The sequence below is a fragment of the Meles meles genome, chromosome 14, assembly GCF_922984935.1.
Source record: "Meles meles chromosome 14, mMelMel3.1 paternal haplotype, whole genome shotgun sequence".
Classification (NCBI taxonomy): Eukaryota; Metazoa; Chordata; class Mammalia; order Carnivora; family Mustelidae; genus Meles; species Meles meles.
This window is the reverse complement of record NC_060079.1, coordinates 75,533,881-75,553,376: the sequence shown is the minus strand read 5'-3', so window position 1 is coordinate 75,553,376 and position 19,496 is coordinate 75,533,881. Positions and strand designations below refer to the sequence as shown.

Below are 19,496 nucleotides of genomic sequence, written 5' to 3'. Positions count from 1 at the left end.
CTGAAAGCTCAGATGATGAATAGCATTTTATAGCAATAGAGTATTTTTATATTTATTTTTTAATAGTTTGTTTATTCCTAGTACTCTCTACATCCAACGTGCAGCTCCTACTCACAACCCTGAAATCAAGAGTCACATGCTTCTCTGACTGAGCCAGCCAGGCACCCCTAGCAATACAGTGCTTTTAAATTAAGGTATATGCACTGTGTTTTTAGACATAATGGTTTGCATACTTAAAAAGAGACTACACTGTAGTGCAAACATTACTTTTATATGCACTGGGAAACCAAAAACTTCATCTGACTCACTTCCCTGCAACATAGGCTTTCTTGCCATGGTCTGGAACCAAACTCACAATATCTCCAAGGTGTGCCCACATATCTATTGCTCATAATATAAATGCCTCTAGAGGATGGGATGTGTATACTTCTGTGATGGTAAATTTTATGTGTCAACTTGGCTAGGCCACAGTATCCAGATTTTTGGCCAAACGTTATTCTAGATATTTGTATGAAGGTATTTTTCAGATTAACATTTAAATCAGTAGACCCTGGGTAAAGCAGGTCACCCCCCATAATCTGGGTGGGCATAATTCAATCAAATCAAGAAAAAGGACTGACCTCCCAAGCAAGAAAGAATACTGCAAGTACACAGTCTTTGGACTTGAACTCCAACTATTTCCTGGTCTACTGTGCAGATTTTGGACTTGCCTCCTCTCCCCACCCCCGACCCCACAAACTTATCCTGCTGGTTCTCTTTCTTTGGAGAACCCTAATTTCTTAGGACATGCATTGAAATAGTATTTTAAAATTTTAAATTAAAAAAAAAGGAAGGAACAACTCATTGATCAGAAAAACAAAAATAACTATAAATCTCAGGGGCAACACTTAAAATTTATGGAACATTAGTCCAGTGCCTACGCACAATACATAAACTGCACGTGCCTTTATACACGTGTGAACTAGAAATGCACAATTAATGTGCTTCCTATGCAATGGCTACAAAATCACGACTCTTCTGATCCAAGCCACAGGCCTCTCCTCCGATATTCTCAATAAACTCATAGAGTAAACAGAAATACCCAACGTGAATTCCCAACGTGAACAAGGTACCCCAAAAACGTGAACGGACATTTTACAGATTATAAATGATATACAGCAAATGAATACATGGAGAAATGTTCAAATCACATAGGCAGTACACAGAGAAATGCTAAATAAAACAATAAGGTACCATATTGTTTGATCATATTCATTGGTGTGATTGGCAATAGCAAAATAAAACCATGACGAAGACAAGTTCAAATACAAGGGCTAAAGCTAGTGGGACACTTTTTCCCCCTCTGTAAATTTAGTGAATATACAAAATAACAATCCTTTCATACTTACTTACCACTGTACCAAGAAACTGAATGCTCATGTTTCCACCTGCTTCTCGAGAAAGGCACTGGAAAAAAAAAAGAAGTATAGAATGAATTCACATCCACACAAAAATGTGTACATGAATGTTCGTAGCATCATTATTCCTAATAGCCAAATAATCTAAATGTCCATCAACTGGTACACGGGTAAATGAAATCTGTTATATTCACACAATAGAATATTGTTCGGCCATAAAAAGGAAGGCAGAACCGACACGTGTGACAACAGAAGGCCGTCACAAAGGACCACGTATTATAGGACTCCACTGTACATGAAATGTCCAGAACGGCAAATCCACAGAGACAGGAAGTAGATTAACACAGTCTGACGGTTCTATGCAGAAGACCCGCAGCTGCCCTAGAGACTTCCCGGTCGTCACAACTTCCTGGGCTGGCACAGGCTGCCTAAGAACACACAAAATGTCACATCTTTTGATCGGCGTAGATTACTTTATACTGCTTGTCAAGGAAAGGATTGACGGAATTTCTTGATTCCCTAAGAAAATGAGGGTGGGGTGGGGGAGGGGAAGGTAAGGGAGAGCTTCACGGACCTCTCAACAAGCAGGAACAAAAGTAATGAAGATACACATAAACTCTGGCTGTCCCACTGAAAAAAGAAACGTGCTCCTAACTCTAGAGCAGGGTGCCAAGCATCGGAGATTGCCAATGCCAAGTCTGCCCCAAGAAAGGGCAGCAGAGTCTACAGATGCATTAGATAAAGCTATCCAAGAAAGAGAAGATGCCCTAAGGCTTCTTCAGACTGCTCAAGAAAAATCTAAGACCTCATGCTTGGGTAAGAGACATCTTTAGAAGAATCATCTAGCATAAGTCTACTCCTTAGTACCTAAGTAACAGAGACAGTAAGAAATGATTCTTCGCCATGCCTTACGTGGGGCATTCCATCTGACTGAGACTGGAGAAGCAAGCCCACGTTAAAGCCAGTAAGTCTAGGGGGATAAAGAAAAACTCCTTCAGGAAGAGGTTCCACCTCTTTCTGAAGCCCAGAAGTCAAGTCCTATCCAGTAAGTCTGAACTCTTAATTTACCATATTATTCTTCCTGGATATTCTTCTTGGATAAAAGTAAGCGACTTCCTGAAGAACCTGTGTTTTCAATCAAATGATAATTTACTTATCGATCGGCTGAAGCAGTGATACATCACGGGAGTGGTTGTGCTTTTACCAAACTTGAAGAAAAACCAGGTATAAAGCACAGATCAAACTCCTTTTAGAAGGGAAGGGAGGGAAGAAGGGAGGAAAAAGAGAAGAAAGAAAAGGGAGGAAGGGAAGAAGGGAGGAAGGAAGGGTAGCTGCCTGAGGGACAAGGACTGGGAGGAAATGAGAAATGCCTGCTAATTAGTACGGGGTTTCTTTCCACGTTGGTGAAAATGTTCTGTTGTTGATTGTGGAGATGGTTGCACAACTCTGGAAATACAGTAAAAAACACTGACTTGGGCACTTTGGGTGAATTGTGTGGTATGTGAATCTATCTCAATAAACCTGTCATAAAAAGTTCGCATTTGTTTAAAATAACAAGAGGACACCACAATTTTTCTTCATCCAGAGACTACTGAAAACAGACATAACCTCTATGTTATGCAAGTATCTGTAAACGGAAAAGCTAAAAGTGAATACAATATGGCTTATGCGTATCTTGCTCGATTTTTAGCTTGCTATAAATAGATAACTAAATAGTTCACTGGAAGTAAATCATACTTTTATTTTTCCCCAGATAATTCTCACCCGTAAAACTGCTCTGTTCATTCTTCACCTGTTTTTCAAAATTCTTTCTTTCTGGGCTACTGAGAAAGGGTCCAACGGCTTCAAAGACTCCACAAAAAAATTAAGCAGTTCTAACTAAGTAGCTTGCCCTACTGTGGGGTTTTTTACCCCTACTGTGGGGTAGCTGTGGGGTTTTTTTTAAGTTCCCAGATGTAGCCTGGGAGGGAGGGCTTCCTGTCATGGACTACCACAGAAATATGCTAACTTTATTCCTTTTAAAAAAGTGTAGGTTTACCAACCCCAGTTTTTTTTTTTTTTTTTAAGATTTTATTTATTCATTTGACAGACAGAGATCACAAGCAGGCAGAGAAGCAGGCAGAGAGGAGGAAGCAGGCTCCCTGTTGAGCAGAGAGCCTGATGTGGGGCTCGATCCCAGGACCCCGGGATCATGACCTGAGCCGAAGGCAGAGGCTTTAACCCACTGAGCCACCCAGGCGCCCCACCAACCCCAGTTTTAAGATCACTCAAGTCCTAGAACCCAGAGAAAATCTCCACAATTCCAGTTCAGCCCCCGATTCCTTGACTGAGGGAAGTTAGATCAGTCAGAAGGAAAGTGGATTAATGTACCAAGAGAAGAAGATGGTCACCTCACCCACAAGTCTTGCCCCGGTGACTCAGCACAACGGTAGTCTGACCAGCACACTCAGCGTGGTGTGTGTGGTACAGTGCAGAAATAAATTATAACTCAGTATGATAAATCCACAGTACAAAATGTACAAAGTATTAATGGATAAGAGGCCAGACCAGCTAGATGCCCAGAAAGGTTAAGGAAGACTTACAGATACACAGTAGAGCTGGGTACTAAAAAATGAGCAGACATTCTCCAAAAGGGAAATCAATGAAACACTTTTGGTCAGATGGGCCAGTGTATGCAAATTTCAGCTGAAGGAAACGCATGGTGAGTTTAAGGCGTGGTGAATCGTCTCATATGGCCAGAGATCGGTTTGGTTAATCAGTGAAGGGGCAAGAGAGGAAAACTGAGAAGGAGTTCCAGAGCCACGTCCCATCTTGCATAGAGTTCATACTTAATTGGGCTCTTATACTTAAAAACTGGAAGTAACATGGTTGTTTTAGAAAAACTGACGGTCTGATGTAAGGCTGAGGATACAGAGGAATGGGGGGTGGGGAGCTGGGCTGGGAAACCAAGGAAAATGCAGCAGGTGGCAATCACTAGGGGGAGGGGGGGTGAACCCCAAAAGCAGAACTAAGCCTGTTTCGTTCACAGAAACTTAGAATTTGGAGGGCAAATGGATCTCAAAATCTACATTTCGTTTTCCTTATGAGGAAATTAAAGATGCAGCGATATAAAAGGAATTTGCCTACACTGCAACAGGAGAAGAAGAATCCTAACCCCAGCAGTTGTGCAGGGTGGGGACAGCTCTGCTGTGCACGATGCAGTATCACCACAACCTCAGACCGGATCAGCACTTAGGGGGTGAGCTCTTTTAAGGGCAAGGACCATTTCTTCCGCTTCCTCCTTAATCCCAACAGCATGCAAGTCAGGGCCACAGAAATGAAAACAAAAAAATCTATCTTCAGGAATTCTGAAATTTTTCCATACTATGAAAGACCAGAGTGACCTACATATCTCTCAATCTTCGACCATCTCGTGGAAGTTTTGCTGGGAGAGTTCAAGGTGTGGCTGTCAAGAAATTAGGGAAAGTGCCGTAGAACGACGCAGACTGAGGACAGGCAGTCCAATGATCCGCTGACCTCCCTGCTGCTGGTATTTTAAGAGCAGTGAGGAAAATACTCAGTGAAAGCATCGCCATTACTACAAACTTAGGACTCAACCCAGCAGCAGTTAAATCTTCCTTCCTCAGAAGCCTGAGGCACAGATCCAGAATCCTGTCCATATTTACCAGAACAGAATCAGCACAATTAATCACTTCTATCATGCAGCAACACACTTAATCCTAACAGCTGTTCAGAGTGAGAAATTTTCTGCTTTTAAGTGTGGCTGTTGGATTCTGGGAAGATGGCGGCGGCGGAGGCAGAGTTTCTGAATCTTCCACAGAAACACTGAAGAGGCCCGGGGTAACAAATATCCCTAGTACCCCAAATGCTGTCTACAAATACCACTTCCCACTTCCAAGAAATCAAGGTTTCTCAGCAGAATGGCTGGCTGATCCTGGGTTTGGGGCAGAAATGAGGCTGCTGTATCTTGTCACACCAGAAAGCAGGGGAGCTATCAAAGACTGGGGCTACATTAGAAGGACTGAAAAAATTCCCTGGCCAGAGCTGGCGACGTCTGACCGTCAATAAGGATTATAGCTGCGATGGACTGAAGCAGACCAGGTATGTTTGATCCCATGAGTTCAAAATGGATGCCAGAAACAAAAACGAAACACCCTCATTTAGTCACTTTTGGAGAATAATAGGGAACCAACTCTCTGGAAATTGCAAAGTCAAGAGAAAGGGTCCAGCGTTTATCTTTTCTATGAAAACTGCAGTCCTGGATAACCTAAGAAGTTGTTGAGGTAGAGTTTCTCTTAAAAGAGTGAATCTTGGTAATAAATGAACAAAAAAATGACAATATTGGAACATCATTGTTTTGTAAACCTTGATAAATTTATTGACCGAAGCTTGAGCATCAAGGGAGTGGCGACCAGACCAGTGTCTCTTATAGAGGAGAGACAAGACTCGGTCTCGCGGAAGATAATGGCACCCAAATCTGATTACACCTATCAATTTATAGAAAACAAAGGACCAGGACATGTTAAGCCACACCACTGGGATGCAATCAGCTCAGTTCTGACAGTGGAAAACTTTACAGGACAAACGATCCCATTCCTTCAACAAGTAAAATGCAAAGAATTAAAAAAAAAAATTCCATAGCCATTTCCCTCCAGCTATTGTCCCCTTTACCCTTCACAGCCAGTCTCCTTAAAAAGTTGTCTCTCTTCATGGTCTCTACATTGTCCCTTTCCATTCTCCTTTGAACCTGTTCCCATGTGTTTTTCCCCCACTGTCTGTAGGCCTTCTCATCAAGATCATGTACGATTTCCACTTTACGATTTCTACTTCCCTATCAGTAGTAGGCTTTGTCCTCATCTTCTCCGGCAATGTTATGCTATAAACTGCCAATGATTCTCTTTCCCAAACACAATTCTTCCACTGACTTCAAGGACATCCATGCCCCTTGTTTTGGTCCTACCTCCCTGGCAGTTCTTTCTTAGCCTTCTTCGTCTCCTCATTCAATTTCTACCTGCGGGAGAGCCCCAGGAGAGCCCAGTCCTCGGCTCTCTTCTCTTTCCCTGTGTCATCTCATCCATACCCCATGCTTTCCCCCAATCCCCATGCCCATCTTAAAATAAATCAACTACACTGAAGCATGACTTAGGTACAAAAGACTGCATTCCATTTAAAGTACAGAATTCAATAACTTTCTACAATTTTAAGAAACCACCTCCACAATCAACATGCAGATCATCTCCACCACCTCCACAATGTTCTTCCTGCCCTTTCATAGTCCAATCTTGGTCAACGCTCCCAGGCAGCCACTGATCTGCTCTCTTCATCAATGAGTTCATTTTAGTCATTTAGTTTAAAATTCCTTAGCGTCTTTGCCAGTTCGACGGACCACCTGTGTCTAGATGTACTTCTGTACTTCATTCTCTTCTACCTATCTCTCTACCAATACCATGCTGTCCTGACGCTGCTGTTTCATAATTATTCTTGGAATCAGGCTGTATAATTCTTCCAACTTTTTGTTTCTTCTTTAGAATTGCTTGGCTCCTGTGATTTTTTCAACTAATGGATTTTTGGGGGGTGTGGTAAAAAACACGACATGGTTTACCATTTTAACCATTCATCAGTACATAGTTCAGTGTGTAAAGGTATATTTATGTTGTCGTGAAGCAGACCTTCAGTGCCTTCTCATTTTGAAAATCTGAAATTTGGGACCCACTAAACAACTGCCCCTTTGTCCCTCCCAACAGACCCTGCTAACCACCACTCCACCTTCTGTTTCAAGGAATCTGACTGCTTTAGGTGCCTCATACAAGCAGACACATATAGTATTTGTCGTTTGTTGTCTGCGCTCAGCAAGCATGTCCTCATGGTTTAACCATGTGACAGGATTTCTTTCTCTTTTATGGTTGAGTAGTATCCCAGTGTATGTAGATACTCTATTTTGCTTATCCATTAATCGGCGATGGACATTTTATTTGCTTTAACCTCCTAGCTATTCTAAATAATGTTGCAATCAACTGGGGTGTTCAAATAACTCTTTAAGACCTGCTTTCAATTCTCTCCAATATAGATCTAGAAGTGAGACTGCGGGACCACGAAGTACTAATTTTAAATTTTCTGAGGAGCCCTCATACTATTTTCCATACAAGTTGTACCATTTTACAATGCTACCAACACTGCACAAGGATTCCACTCTCTCCATGTTCTCACCAACTTGTTATTTTCTGGGTTTTTTTTTTTTTTTTGGCAGGGGGGAAGTAGTAGCCATCCTAAAGGATGTGGAATGTTACCTCATTGTCATTTTGATTTACACTTCTATGATGATGAGTAATGTTGAGCAAATTTCGGTATGTTTATTGCCTGTCTGTATATCACCATTGGAGAAAAGACCATTTAAGTCCTTTGTTCAATTTCAAATCAGGTTAATTTGGGGGGCACCTGCGTCACTCAGTCGGTTAAGCTTATGACTCTTGATTTTTCAGACTCTTATTTCAGCTTGGGTCATGATCTCAGGGTCCTGGGACTGAGCCCCACGTCGGGGCTCCTCACTCAGTGGGGACTCTGCTGGGGATTCTCTCTCTTTCCCTCTCCCTCGGGCCCTCCCTCTCCCTGCTCACACACTCCCTCTCTAAAATAAGTAAATAAATCTTATTTTTAAAGAGATTTAATTTATTCATTTGAGAGAGAGCGTGCGCACGCACACTCACGGGTTATTCATTTGAGAGAGAGCGCCCACGGGCGCACACAGGCACAGAAGTGGTGGGGGAGGGGCAGAGGAAGAGAGAGAAGCACACTCCTCACTAAGCAGGGAGCCCAATGCAGGGCTCTATTTCAGGACCCCAGGATCATGACCTGAGCCAAAAGCAGATCCTCAACCATCTGGGCCACCCAGGCGTCCCTAAATAAATAAATCGTTATAAATAGATAGATAGGTAGGTAGATAGTGTTCGTCTTCTTGTTAAGTTGTAGTTCTTTATACATTCTGGATATTAACCCCTGAACAGATACAGGATTTGCACATTTTTTCTCCCATTCACTCTGTTGTTCGTGACCTCTGATGCACAGACATCTTGAAGTCTGATGTAGTCCCATTTGTCTGTTTCCTTTGTTGCCTATGACTTTGGTGTTGTATCTAAGGAATCATTCCCAACTCCTGTGTCATGAAGCTTCTCGCCTCCACTTTCCTCTAGAAGTTTTATGGTTTTAGGTATAACATTTAGGTCTTTAATCCATTTAAGTACATCTTTATGTATGGTGTAAGTTCTTTTTATATGTGGCAGATCCATGCTTTGAGAGAAATCTACAGGCTTATGACTATGGGATATATGCTTGCAATTCCCATTTGCTCTATGAGTTCAAGACTCACAGAGATGACTGTTAGCTGGACCTCGACACATGGGTTTCTAATGTCCATATTAAACTTACGAAGTCCAAACAGAACTACTGATTTGCCTCCCCAACCCCAATCCTCCGCTACCTCCCATCTTCGTAATCACGACCATCCGTCACCCAGCTGCCTAGTCTTCATTCATACCTGGGATCTAATCTGTCCATCCTTTCTGCCTTCCCACCCAAATAAATGCCGAAGTAGCTCACTTCCTACCATCTCACCTGCTACCACCTTAGTCTAAGCCAAGGCTTGATGAACTCTTTCTGTAAAGAGCCATGAGGTCAATGTTTTAGGCTTTCTGAGGCAAATTGAGGATATGAGGTAGTTAGTTACAGAACAAGAAAGAAAACAGATTTTCACAATTTTTTGGACAACATTCAAAATACAGTAATACCTAAGCACAATTTTTTGGTAACACTAATAAGGAAAATGGAATCCTTATTTAGGGATAAAATTCTATTTAACTGGGGCTCAAAGTTAGTGTTCTCTGTCATCAAAATCAATGGCAAGCAAATGTGCATCTGTTAATGCTGATCTGCGATGCAATTTTACCTCTTTCACCTTATTGTTTTTGAAGATTTTATTTATTTGAGAAAGAGAGCATGTGTATGACCACAAGCAAGGGGGAGCGACAGAGGGAGAGGAAGAAGCTGGGAGCCTGTCGAGCTGGGAGCCTGAATTGGGGCTCCATCCCAGGACCCGGGATCATGACCTGAGCCAAAGGCAGAGGCTTAACCAATGGAGCCACCCAGGGGCCCCACTGTTACACCTTTGACAATACGTTCTCCCCACAGACAGGTTCTGCTAAATTCGGACAAGAAGCCACAGGCACAGGGCTTTCCTTAAGCACACTCATTGCTTGGAGGGCATTTACAGGATTCTGTTATGATTCCTCTCCTGACAAGTGCCTTCAGGCTCACTGTACACTGCAGGTGGGTCACTTCCCATTCTAGGCTAGGTGGAAGACCTTGCCTGCCCAATGAGATGGATGTTAAATAGGGATATTTCCTTTGCTCTTGTACTGAAGTTTGAAAAACGCTGCTGAAACTGCAGTTCACTTCTTGTTTTAATCTTCTGACAACCTGGGAAGTGTAAAAAGCAGCTTGACATTAGCTGTAATTCAAACATTACTTGTCAAAATGGTATTACCACAGTATAAATTTTGTACGTAAGTACTGTTTTGTCTTGCAATTTTAGGTTGAGTTCATTAACAAACACCAAATCTGCAGCACGAGCTAATTTTCAAAGCCATTCGATGTTTGATAACAGCGGCTCAGGGTGGTTCTTCTTGTTCGGAAAAATTTAAATCTTGGTTCTGAGCTCAAAAACATCACAACAAACTTTACCACTGCTAAGCCTCTGAATTGCTGTGTGATAGGGAAAAACCAGGGTATTCGGGTTCTACTTACAAATTCCAGAAGCAGTCATAGCGAATAACAAACAAATGAATGAGGCTCTATTCCAGTAAAACTGTATCTACGGCCACTGGAATCTAAATGGCACATACTTTCCATGTGTCATGAATCACTATTCTTCTTGTAAATTTTTTCCAACCATTTAAAAATGTAATAACCACTCAACTTGGGAGCCGTACAGAAACAGGCCATGGGCTGGATTTGGCCAACTCCTGGTCTCGACCTGCAGCGGCTTTCACCTGGCCAGCTACAGGGATCAAACAAACGTCCGCTTAATCCCACCACTGGTCCCCTATGGCCTATCCTCTTCACAGCAGTGATTTTAAAATCACATCGCATCATTCTTCTACTCAAACCCTTCAAAAGGTTCACAGTAGGAATTGAATAAAACCCAAACTTTTTGGCCTACCAAGACCCTAATACAATCTAGTCCCTGTCTATCTTCTTCTACTCCCCTTAAGCTATACTCAAGAGGTTGGCCCTTTGGGCCTCTGCACAAACCAAGCTTGTGCCCGTCTCAGAGCCTTTGCACTTGCCATTCCTGCAATTGTGAATTTCACCCCCTAAATTTTTACGTGGCTGCCCTCTTCTCCTCCTAGGTCTCAACTCAATGTAAGCTGTTCAGAAACACTTTCCAGCCACCTTCGCTAAAACTACTTCCTTTAGGTACTTTCTATGAAGTATCCTATCTTATGGCCTTTATCGACCTTCTTAGTACTCAAATTACCTTATTCATGTGTTTACATGTTTGGTATCTACATCCCCATTGTAAATGTTGTACATGTTGGTGGGGGGAGGCAGTGGATAGGAGAGTGAGGGGGAGAGAGAGAGGAAAAAACAGAACTGCCTAAACCTGACACAGCTCAGCAATAAGGACTGATATAATAAAAAATGGAGAAATAAAATTTCATTCAAACTGGAATTTATCCCTATACAAAAACCAGGAATATACAATTTTCCCACAGTTCGTGATGAAGACAATTAGGTTTTAGAATTCACAAAGAACAAAGTATCAGAGCTTACAAAGAGTCAGAGACATGCCAAAACAAAGATGAACAGACCATTTGACAAGCCAGTAACAGAAAGTAAAGTAAAATCAAAATTAAGACTTTTATTTTCATGAAACATACCCCATCCTTATTCAAATATTTTCTCCAAGTGATTTTTTATCCCTATTCCTAGTTTAAGTGGCACTTTAGAGCTAGATAAAAACTCCTTCTGTTCTTATTTTTTTATTTTATTTTATTTTTTTATTTTATCTATTTATTTGACAGAGAGAGAGATCACAAGTAGGCAGAGAGGCAGGCAGAGAGAGAGGAGGAAGCAGGCTCCCTGCGGAGCAGAGAGCCCGATGCGGGGCTCGATCCCAGGACCCTGAGATCATGACCTGAGCCGAAGGCAGAGGCTTTAACCCACTGAGCCACGGAGGCGCCCCCTTCTGTTCTTATTTTGATACTCTGCTCCAACATTTACAAAACATACACCTTTTTTTTTTCTTCAAAGAAAGAACATTCAAGAAGTAAGACTTTGATTACTGAAACGACTTCAGGATTTGCGGGAATCAAATTCATAGAAAATTAGCAAAGGCTGTTCACTCAAAAAAAGCAAAACATTCACAAAATAATGCTCCAAAAATATCTTTCTGGGATAATGAAATCAGAGGCAATTTCACCTTTAAAAAGTAATCTCACTGAACAGTAAGAGGAAGAAATAGTAATAGTTTTCTTTTTCCCCTTGCTGATATCCAGCACGTTAACGTGCGGTAAAGGCCAATTACTACGGGATTTGTCTTATCGCTCTCCGCGGCAGCTGCTTGCATTCTTTTCCACATTTACACAATCGGTGTTTATACTATTCAAAATTCTCTCCTTCTGGCAGCTACTAAAATATCATTTTCTAGTAAACAGATAATAGAGGAGAAAAAAAATACGTGGGGGGAGGAGCAAGGGGAGACACAGAATGACATTTTCCCATTATAGTTCATTTTTAAAAGCAGCTCCAAATCATAAAACCAGTGCCACTAGAGACAAGAAAACTGCTAAGCTTCTGGGACTCCATTACAAAAGCAGGTAGAGGTGTCAAAATTAATATTTTAAATTATAGTTGTAAATCCATCCCAGCTGTTAAATTGTGATTAAATTTTTCGAAGCATAGTGAAAGGAGTTATTTCTGTTCTCCTGGTGGGCTTGTTTCTAAGATGTGTAACTGTAATTGATGTTTTCAGGAATGTGAAAAGGAGATGGTTAATAATTACTCTCTCATTTCCTACTTCTTTGGAAAAAAATACCACCTCCACGTACAAAGTTATATATTTATATATCCTATACGTCCTAAACAGATGGTTTCATATTACATTGGATAACTCTAGAGTAATCACATGCACACAGTACAAAATAACAGCTAATTACATCTAAGAGGATGGGGAGAAACAGCTGAAAAACACGGAAAACATTTATTTTGGGACTGAAAACAGAAGATCGCTTGCAGAGCCACTTCTTTTTTGATACTGGCTAAGTATAGGCAAACACATAAGCCACTTATTTAATTTTCTAATTAAAATATTATTAAAATATTTACGTTAGCATCGATGCACATTTATAAGGATTATAACAAAAGTATCTTCCCAGAGGATGTGAGCGTTGCTTTCATCTAAAAAACTTCAAGAAAAATAGCTTCTTTTCAATGTCTCTTACTCAAGAGGTACGAGACGCAATTCATTTTCCTCAAAAAAAAAAAAAAAAAAAAAAAAGAGAAAAGTTTAAAACTTAAAAATCTATTCAGACTCTGGGTAGACAAGCATTTGCAAACATATCACAGTTATTCAACCTGCAAACGCAACTACAGCTCTACCATATTCATGTGCTTATATATAATATTCTATATCACACAGGCCCCCTGAGCATTTTAAGTTATCACGTTATGTCATCTATTTAACATCGCAATCAGTGCACAAATAATCCATTTAATCTGGCATTCTGCAGTAAAGAACACGACATGCCCGTGACACTATTCCCAATGTGTCTGCTTTAACATAGAAAATTAGTTCCACTTAGCTGAGTATCAATAACCTATTCATCCAGCACGCACTCGTGCTGCAGTCAGCTCTGCACTGTTATTTATCATAAATTTATCTTCTCTGGAAAATATTTAAACAAGAATATGAGAAATAAAAAGAAGAAAAGCCTTCAAAGGTACACCATGAATGGCTTCACATCACACAAACGCAGAGACTGTTAAACCTTAGCAGGGTCGCAGGATATTTTCCAAAGTATTTAGCTACTCTTCAGGCCTGCAGACAACCTGCTGGGAGCAGGTGGATAGAAGAAATCATGCCACACAAAGAAACAGGCCAATAGCAGGTGGCAGTTCTGCCTGCAAATGTTCAAACAACGCGACCACGCGAAACGAAAATCTAGTATGTAAAATGCTGGCAAGAAGCAACACATTAAATCCCAGCAGACAAATTACACCATAAGAAGTGGAAGAACTATTTGAGTTGTTCAGAGTAACACTGAAGAGCCTCTTTCAAGGTCAAAAAGAATGCTGCATAGGAATAGAGTACAGTCACAGAAATTACAATAAAATAAAATAAAAAAATTCTATTTGAGCAGCCTGTTCCAAGCTACAGAGGTGCTAGGGTGTGTGGAGACAATACAGCGAGCTCTACACCTACAAAACACGGCAAATCTTTTGTTCCAACACTTCATGACATGCTCTAGGCAGGACATCATTCCGCGTATTACAAGTAGTCCTAAGTTTTGTTACACTTCTAAAATAAAATGTGAAAAGTTCGTCAACTAGAGGGTAAATTCATCTTCTGCTTAAAAATGAATTTAATTCATCTACTCCTAATTTTAAATGATAAAAGCCAAAACTGCGGTTGACACAAAGGGGAGCACAAAAAAAACCCAGTACGTTTTTCTTCGAGGAGCACTCTCTTATTTATGACAGTTTCTTTTGTAAGCGAACTGCTAGCCACCTGTGTCTACTGAGGACTCAGAATGAGACTACTGTGACTGAGAAATTCAATTTTCCATTTTATTTAATATTAATTAATTTAGGGCGCTTGGGTGGCTCAGTTGGTTAAGTGACAGTCTTTGGCTCAGGTCCTGGTCCTGGCTTCTGGGGATCAGGGTGGAGTCGGGCACTGGGCTCCCTGCTGGGCAGAGTCTGCTTCTCCCTCTGACCCTCCCCCGCTCATGCTCTGTCTCTCTCAAATAAATAAAATCTTTTAAAAAATATTATGTAATTAAAGCATAGACGCTGTGGAATATAATTTTCTTTACACAAAATTTCCTTGTTCTGGTATGACTGCATTTCACATTCATAGTTCTGTTGCTTCTAAGCTGTTATGGGTATATATGCACGCCAGGCATATGTGTTGTTTCTGGTATCACGTTAATAATTTTTTGTATTATTTCATCTTGAAATGCTAACATTTTGAATATACTGAGTTAAAATGGATTGGTGAAATTAATCTCACTTGTTTTTACTTTCTTAGGGTGGCTACTAAGAAACTTACAATTGCGTATATATGGTTCATTAGATTTCTACTGGACAATGCTGCTCCATTCTGTAACTTTTTAAACTGGTAATTTGAAAATGAGATTATACCTTCCCACAACAGAAATGAGAAATGATTGTAGGTTTTCAGATTATACCCCTAAGACCTATTTTATAAACATCATTACTGATGGACTCTCCATTTGCAATGGAAATAATAGAAAAATACTGGTATATACCCAACGGGGGAAAAAAAAAGAAATATGAAATACTCTCATTTTATTTTCCTTGAATATCTGAGGAAAACTTGGTTTAATTATTATATGAAGAAATAGATTAAAAGCTTATAAAAATTCTGGAGGACCTAGAAGTATCTTCAAGAGTTTTTGATGTTTATGTGCTCATTCTTCAGTATAAATCACTTCATTTCAAAATACAGGGTTCTCCTTTCAGATACACGTATCACTAGCTCTACACTTAAAGTTATTAACAATGATTAGAATTTTTGTCCACGAATATGACTTTCTAGACGTCAGAAAAGAAAAAGACTTAAAGCAGCCATGTGGTAAGTTGAGGTTGTGCGGTAGACTTAGCTGAACGATGAGTTATTAGTGACGCTGGGGAAGAGAGAGCTCAAGCAATGGGCGCGCAAACCTCTGAGAGAAAGGAAATCAGGAACAGTCTGAACTGAACCTTTTTCTATACCCATCAATAGGTGGTACTATTGGCCTTAAACAGAGTAGGAAAGTAAGGTATTTCCTTGACTGGAAAGAAATGTGCTTGGTGAGCACAACACTTTTGGGAGTCGGTCTTTGCTCTCCCAAGAACTATGGTGGTTCTGTATCCAGAGAGACCAAGCTGCCATGTTCTCTAATAGAGAACAGATTCTGCAACTATCAGAAAGTTGGGAATTAAAGAGAATTGGTAAGACAGCTAAGAAGGCTGTCATATGAACAAAGTCTAATTCAATGCAGTCTTAGAGAAATAAAATCTAACTCTTGAAAGTACAGAAGAGGCAGGTTTGTTTTGTTGTTGGAGATCTTATTTATACATTTATTTGAGAGACAGCGAGTGAGAGAGCACATGGCGGGGGGTGGGGAGCAGAAGCCGACTCCACACTGAGTGGAGCCTGATACAGGGCTCAATCCCACAACCCTGGGTCACCATCTGAGCTGAAACCAAGAGTCGGATGTTCAACCGATGAAGCCACCCAGGCGCCCAAGGCAGATTTATTTTGGAAATTACAAAATGCAAGATGACTATCCATGCACTCATCCACTCACCCATTTGTTGGGTTGCTGAGCCTTTCCATGTGCCAAGAATTCAGCAGGGCAGTGCTAACTAAAGGGTAAATCAAAACTGAAAACTTCAATCAATTAAAGGAAGTTAGTAACCTATGACATTCATTATCCAAATGATGGCACACACCAAATTACAGTTTATTTTTTAAAGAAATTAATGGATAGGGGCACCTGGGTGGCTCAGTCGTTAAGCGTCTGCCTTTGGCTCAGGTTATGATCCCAGTGTCCTGGGATCCAGCCCTGGGTCAGATTCTTTGCTCAGCAGAAGCCTGTTTCTCCCTCTCCCTGTTCCCCTGCTTGTGTTCCCTCTCTGAGTGTTTCTCTGGCAAATAAATAAACATAACCTTAAAAAAAAAAAAAAAGAAAGAAAGAAAGAAAGAAATGGATAATATTAAGCTCATGAGGTTTACCAGTAAAAACCAGGAAAGTAAATAATGTGCTACAACTGAATTTGATTGGATGAATAGGGAGCCAATTCCTAAAGCAAAGGTTTGCTTTCTACCCAACTATTTTATCATCTCGTCAGATAAAGACGCTAACTGCTACTTTTCATGTAGCCACGGGGATTCAGTAATAAAACTAAACAGGTGCTAAGTATTCACATTTTCTTAAGTAAGAAGCTGGACTAGCTGCCTAGTAGAACATGCTAAGAACTACACAACCAACAACTGCCCATCTCCCACCTCAAAAGAATATGAAAGAAATTAAAAATTAATCCGTGGAGGCTGAATTGCTAAGCTAAGAACTCAAGGTTGAACACTTTTAAGTGAAAGGCATTTTAAGAGGATCACTTGGTTTTCCATGCATCTCCTGGACTTTGAGGGACATCTACATAAACAATTGTTAAGTTGTTTTGGTGGCAAAATAGAGAAGAGTATGAGGAGACATGCACTGATGATGATTTCTTGTGTCCCAATGTGGACTGTGCAGAAGAGGCCCAGCCCGGGTCATTATGAGAGACCCTGCTCACAGGAAAATCTGGAGGGATGAGCATCAGGGGGACAAAGTCAACTGGAAAAGACAGAGCAGGCTTTACGGGTTCTACAGGTGAGAAATTCTCCCAAAGCCACAAAAACCATCCTTGAAGACACCAGCCAACTTTAGATGTTTGCCATGCCCCCAGAATAATGAGGGACAGGTTGCATTAGCCCAGGTCATTCAAGTTCTTCCTACCATGTTCCTCCCCTCCTTACCCCAAACTGCAACTTTGGAGAGAGCCCAGATGGCAAATAAGAAGTGGGAGAGGATATAAAGCAAGAGAGAAGAAAGCAACAATACTCTCATCTTTTCCAAAAAATTTCTGTCTTGAGGAGGAACTAAGAACAGGAAGAGAGGTTATATCAGTTTTGACATTACAATGAACTAGATTTTCAAACACACTCCCTCCTGGGGTGCCTGGGTGGCTCAGTCCATCAAGCATCTGCCTTTGGGTAGGTCACGAACTCGCGATCCTGGGATGGAACCCCATATCAGGCTCTCTGCTCTGCAGGGAGTCTCTTTCTCCCTCTCCCTTTCCCCCGGTGCACTCTATCTCTCTCAGTCTCTCTCAAATAAATAAAAAATAAAAAAATAAACATACCTTCCCCCAAGTAGAAAACTGATTGCATACTCCCTTGTAGCAATTATATGACAGAACTGTTTATGATTTTATGCAGGGGAGGAAAGAATAAGCTGAGAAAATGGGTTTAAAAGAAGAGTTGTAAATAAATAAATAAATAAAAGTTTCTTCTACTTGCACTAGAAAAGTTCCATTTGTGCAGTAAAGTAGTTACCTGGTTAAGAAAAAAAAAAAAAAAAGATAAAGGAAGGCCAATTATTAGGAAGTACTCAGGATGTTTTCTCAATAACTAAATGAATCTTGTTCTACAATAAGGTACCACTTCACACCCATTAGTATTGTTTAATTAGAACAAAACCACCAGGAAAAAAAAAAACAAAAAAACAAGCATTGGTGAGTATGTGCAGAAATTGGAATCCTTGCACAACGCTGGTAGGACTATAAAATGGTGCAGCCACTGTGGAACACAGTATAATGGTTCCTAAAATATTAAACATAGATTTACTACACGAGACACTAACAGAGGATCAGGATTCACAAAAATATGAACTTTTATGAATCAATAAGAAAAAGAAATACTGCAATAAAAAAAATGGACAAAAGCCATGAACAAGCAGTTTGCAGAAGAGAAAACAGGAGTGTCAATAAATATATCTTTTAAATGCTCATTGTCATTACTAAACAATATATGTTAAATCACAAAGAGATACCACTTAAACCCACCAGTCAGGAAAAACTTAAGTAGTCTGGATACCAAGAGTTACCTAGGATGTGAAGCCAGATTGTTAAATTGTTCCAGGGTCCAAATCCTGACTCTTCTATTTACTAGCAGAATGCTCTGGGTGAGCAATTTAGTATTTTTAAGGCCTCAGTTTCCCCAACTGCAAAATGCAGGGTAACACTAGTACACTGGATTGGTGTGAGGATTAAACACTTTGATACAGATGAATTATACAGAAAAGTCAGTGCCTGACACAGTAAGTGTGCAATTAGGTTTTCTTATTATTCATATTCTTTTTTTTTTTTAAGATTTTATTTTATTTATTTGACAGACAGAGATCAGAAGTAGGCAGAGAGAGAGAGGGAAGCAGGCTCCCTGCCGAGCAGAGAGCCCGATGCGGGGCTCGATCCCAGGACCCTGAGATCATGACCTGAGCCGAAGGCAGAGGCTTAACCCACTGAGCCACCCAGGCGCCCCTATTGTTCATATTCTTGATAGCAGCACTGTTGGTAGACACATACATTGGTACAGCCACAGAGGAAAAACCCTTCAGCATTCCTGGGCAGGATTAAGAATACAGTCCCTGCAACCAGCTGTTCTATTTGCATATTCCTTGAAGAAACTCTTATTTCAAGAAGAAACACACAGAGAAACATTCATAGACGCAGTGTTTCTTCTGAAAACAAAATAAGTAACACAGCATCTACCTAGGAGAGAAAGAATAAATTGTGGTATATTAACGTGACTTAATAACACATAGCATGGAAATAAAGAAAGCTACACGCCTCCAATGACCAACCTCACAAACCTAAGCAACTCATAGAGGCACAGAGAGTAAGGTACCAACGATGTAAACTCAAAAGCTAACAACATACTGTTTACAGTATGGACATGTAACATTCCTACAGAAGAGGAAGGGAGAGATGCATTAAAATGTATTTAAAGTGCAATTTAAAAATTGAGATGGTAGTTACCTCTAGGGGGCAGGAGGAAGGATTTAATTAAAGAAGAGCACAGAGGAAAGGCAGCAGTACTGGGAATGTTTCCTTGTTTAACCCAGATGGTAAATAATCAGGTTTTTGTTGTGTTCTTTAGCTTTTATACAAATTAATACATGTTTGTGTACATAAAATATTTAGTAAGAAAAAGTTTAAAAGTAAGCACAAAAATCCAGGAGGAAAAAAGCCAGCCATTATTACTATAAAATCACCTGA

At 40.5% G+C, this 19,496-nt stretch overlaps 1 protein-coding gene across 2 annotated transcripts in view; it reads right to left on the bottom strand.

Annotated features, from left to right (window-relative positions):
• Nucleotides 1–19,496, bottom strand: part of PCCA (propionyl-CoA carboxylase subunit alpha) — a 405,590-nt gene that overhangs the window by 71,827 nt on the left and 314,267 nt on the right. For both annotated transcript variants that reach the window (XM_045978130.1, XM_045978131.1), the window contains one exon: nt 1,393–1,446. In XM_045978130.1, coding sequence (XP_045834086.1) covers nt 1,393–1,446 — 54 coding nt within the window. The remainder of the gene's footprint in view (nt 1–1,392; nt 1,447–19,496) is intronic.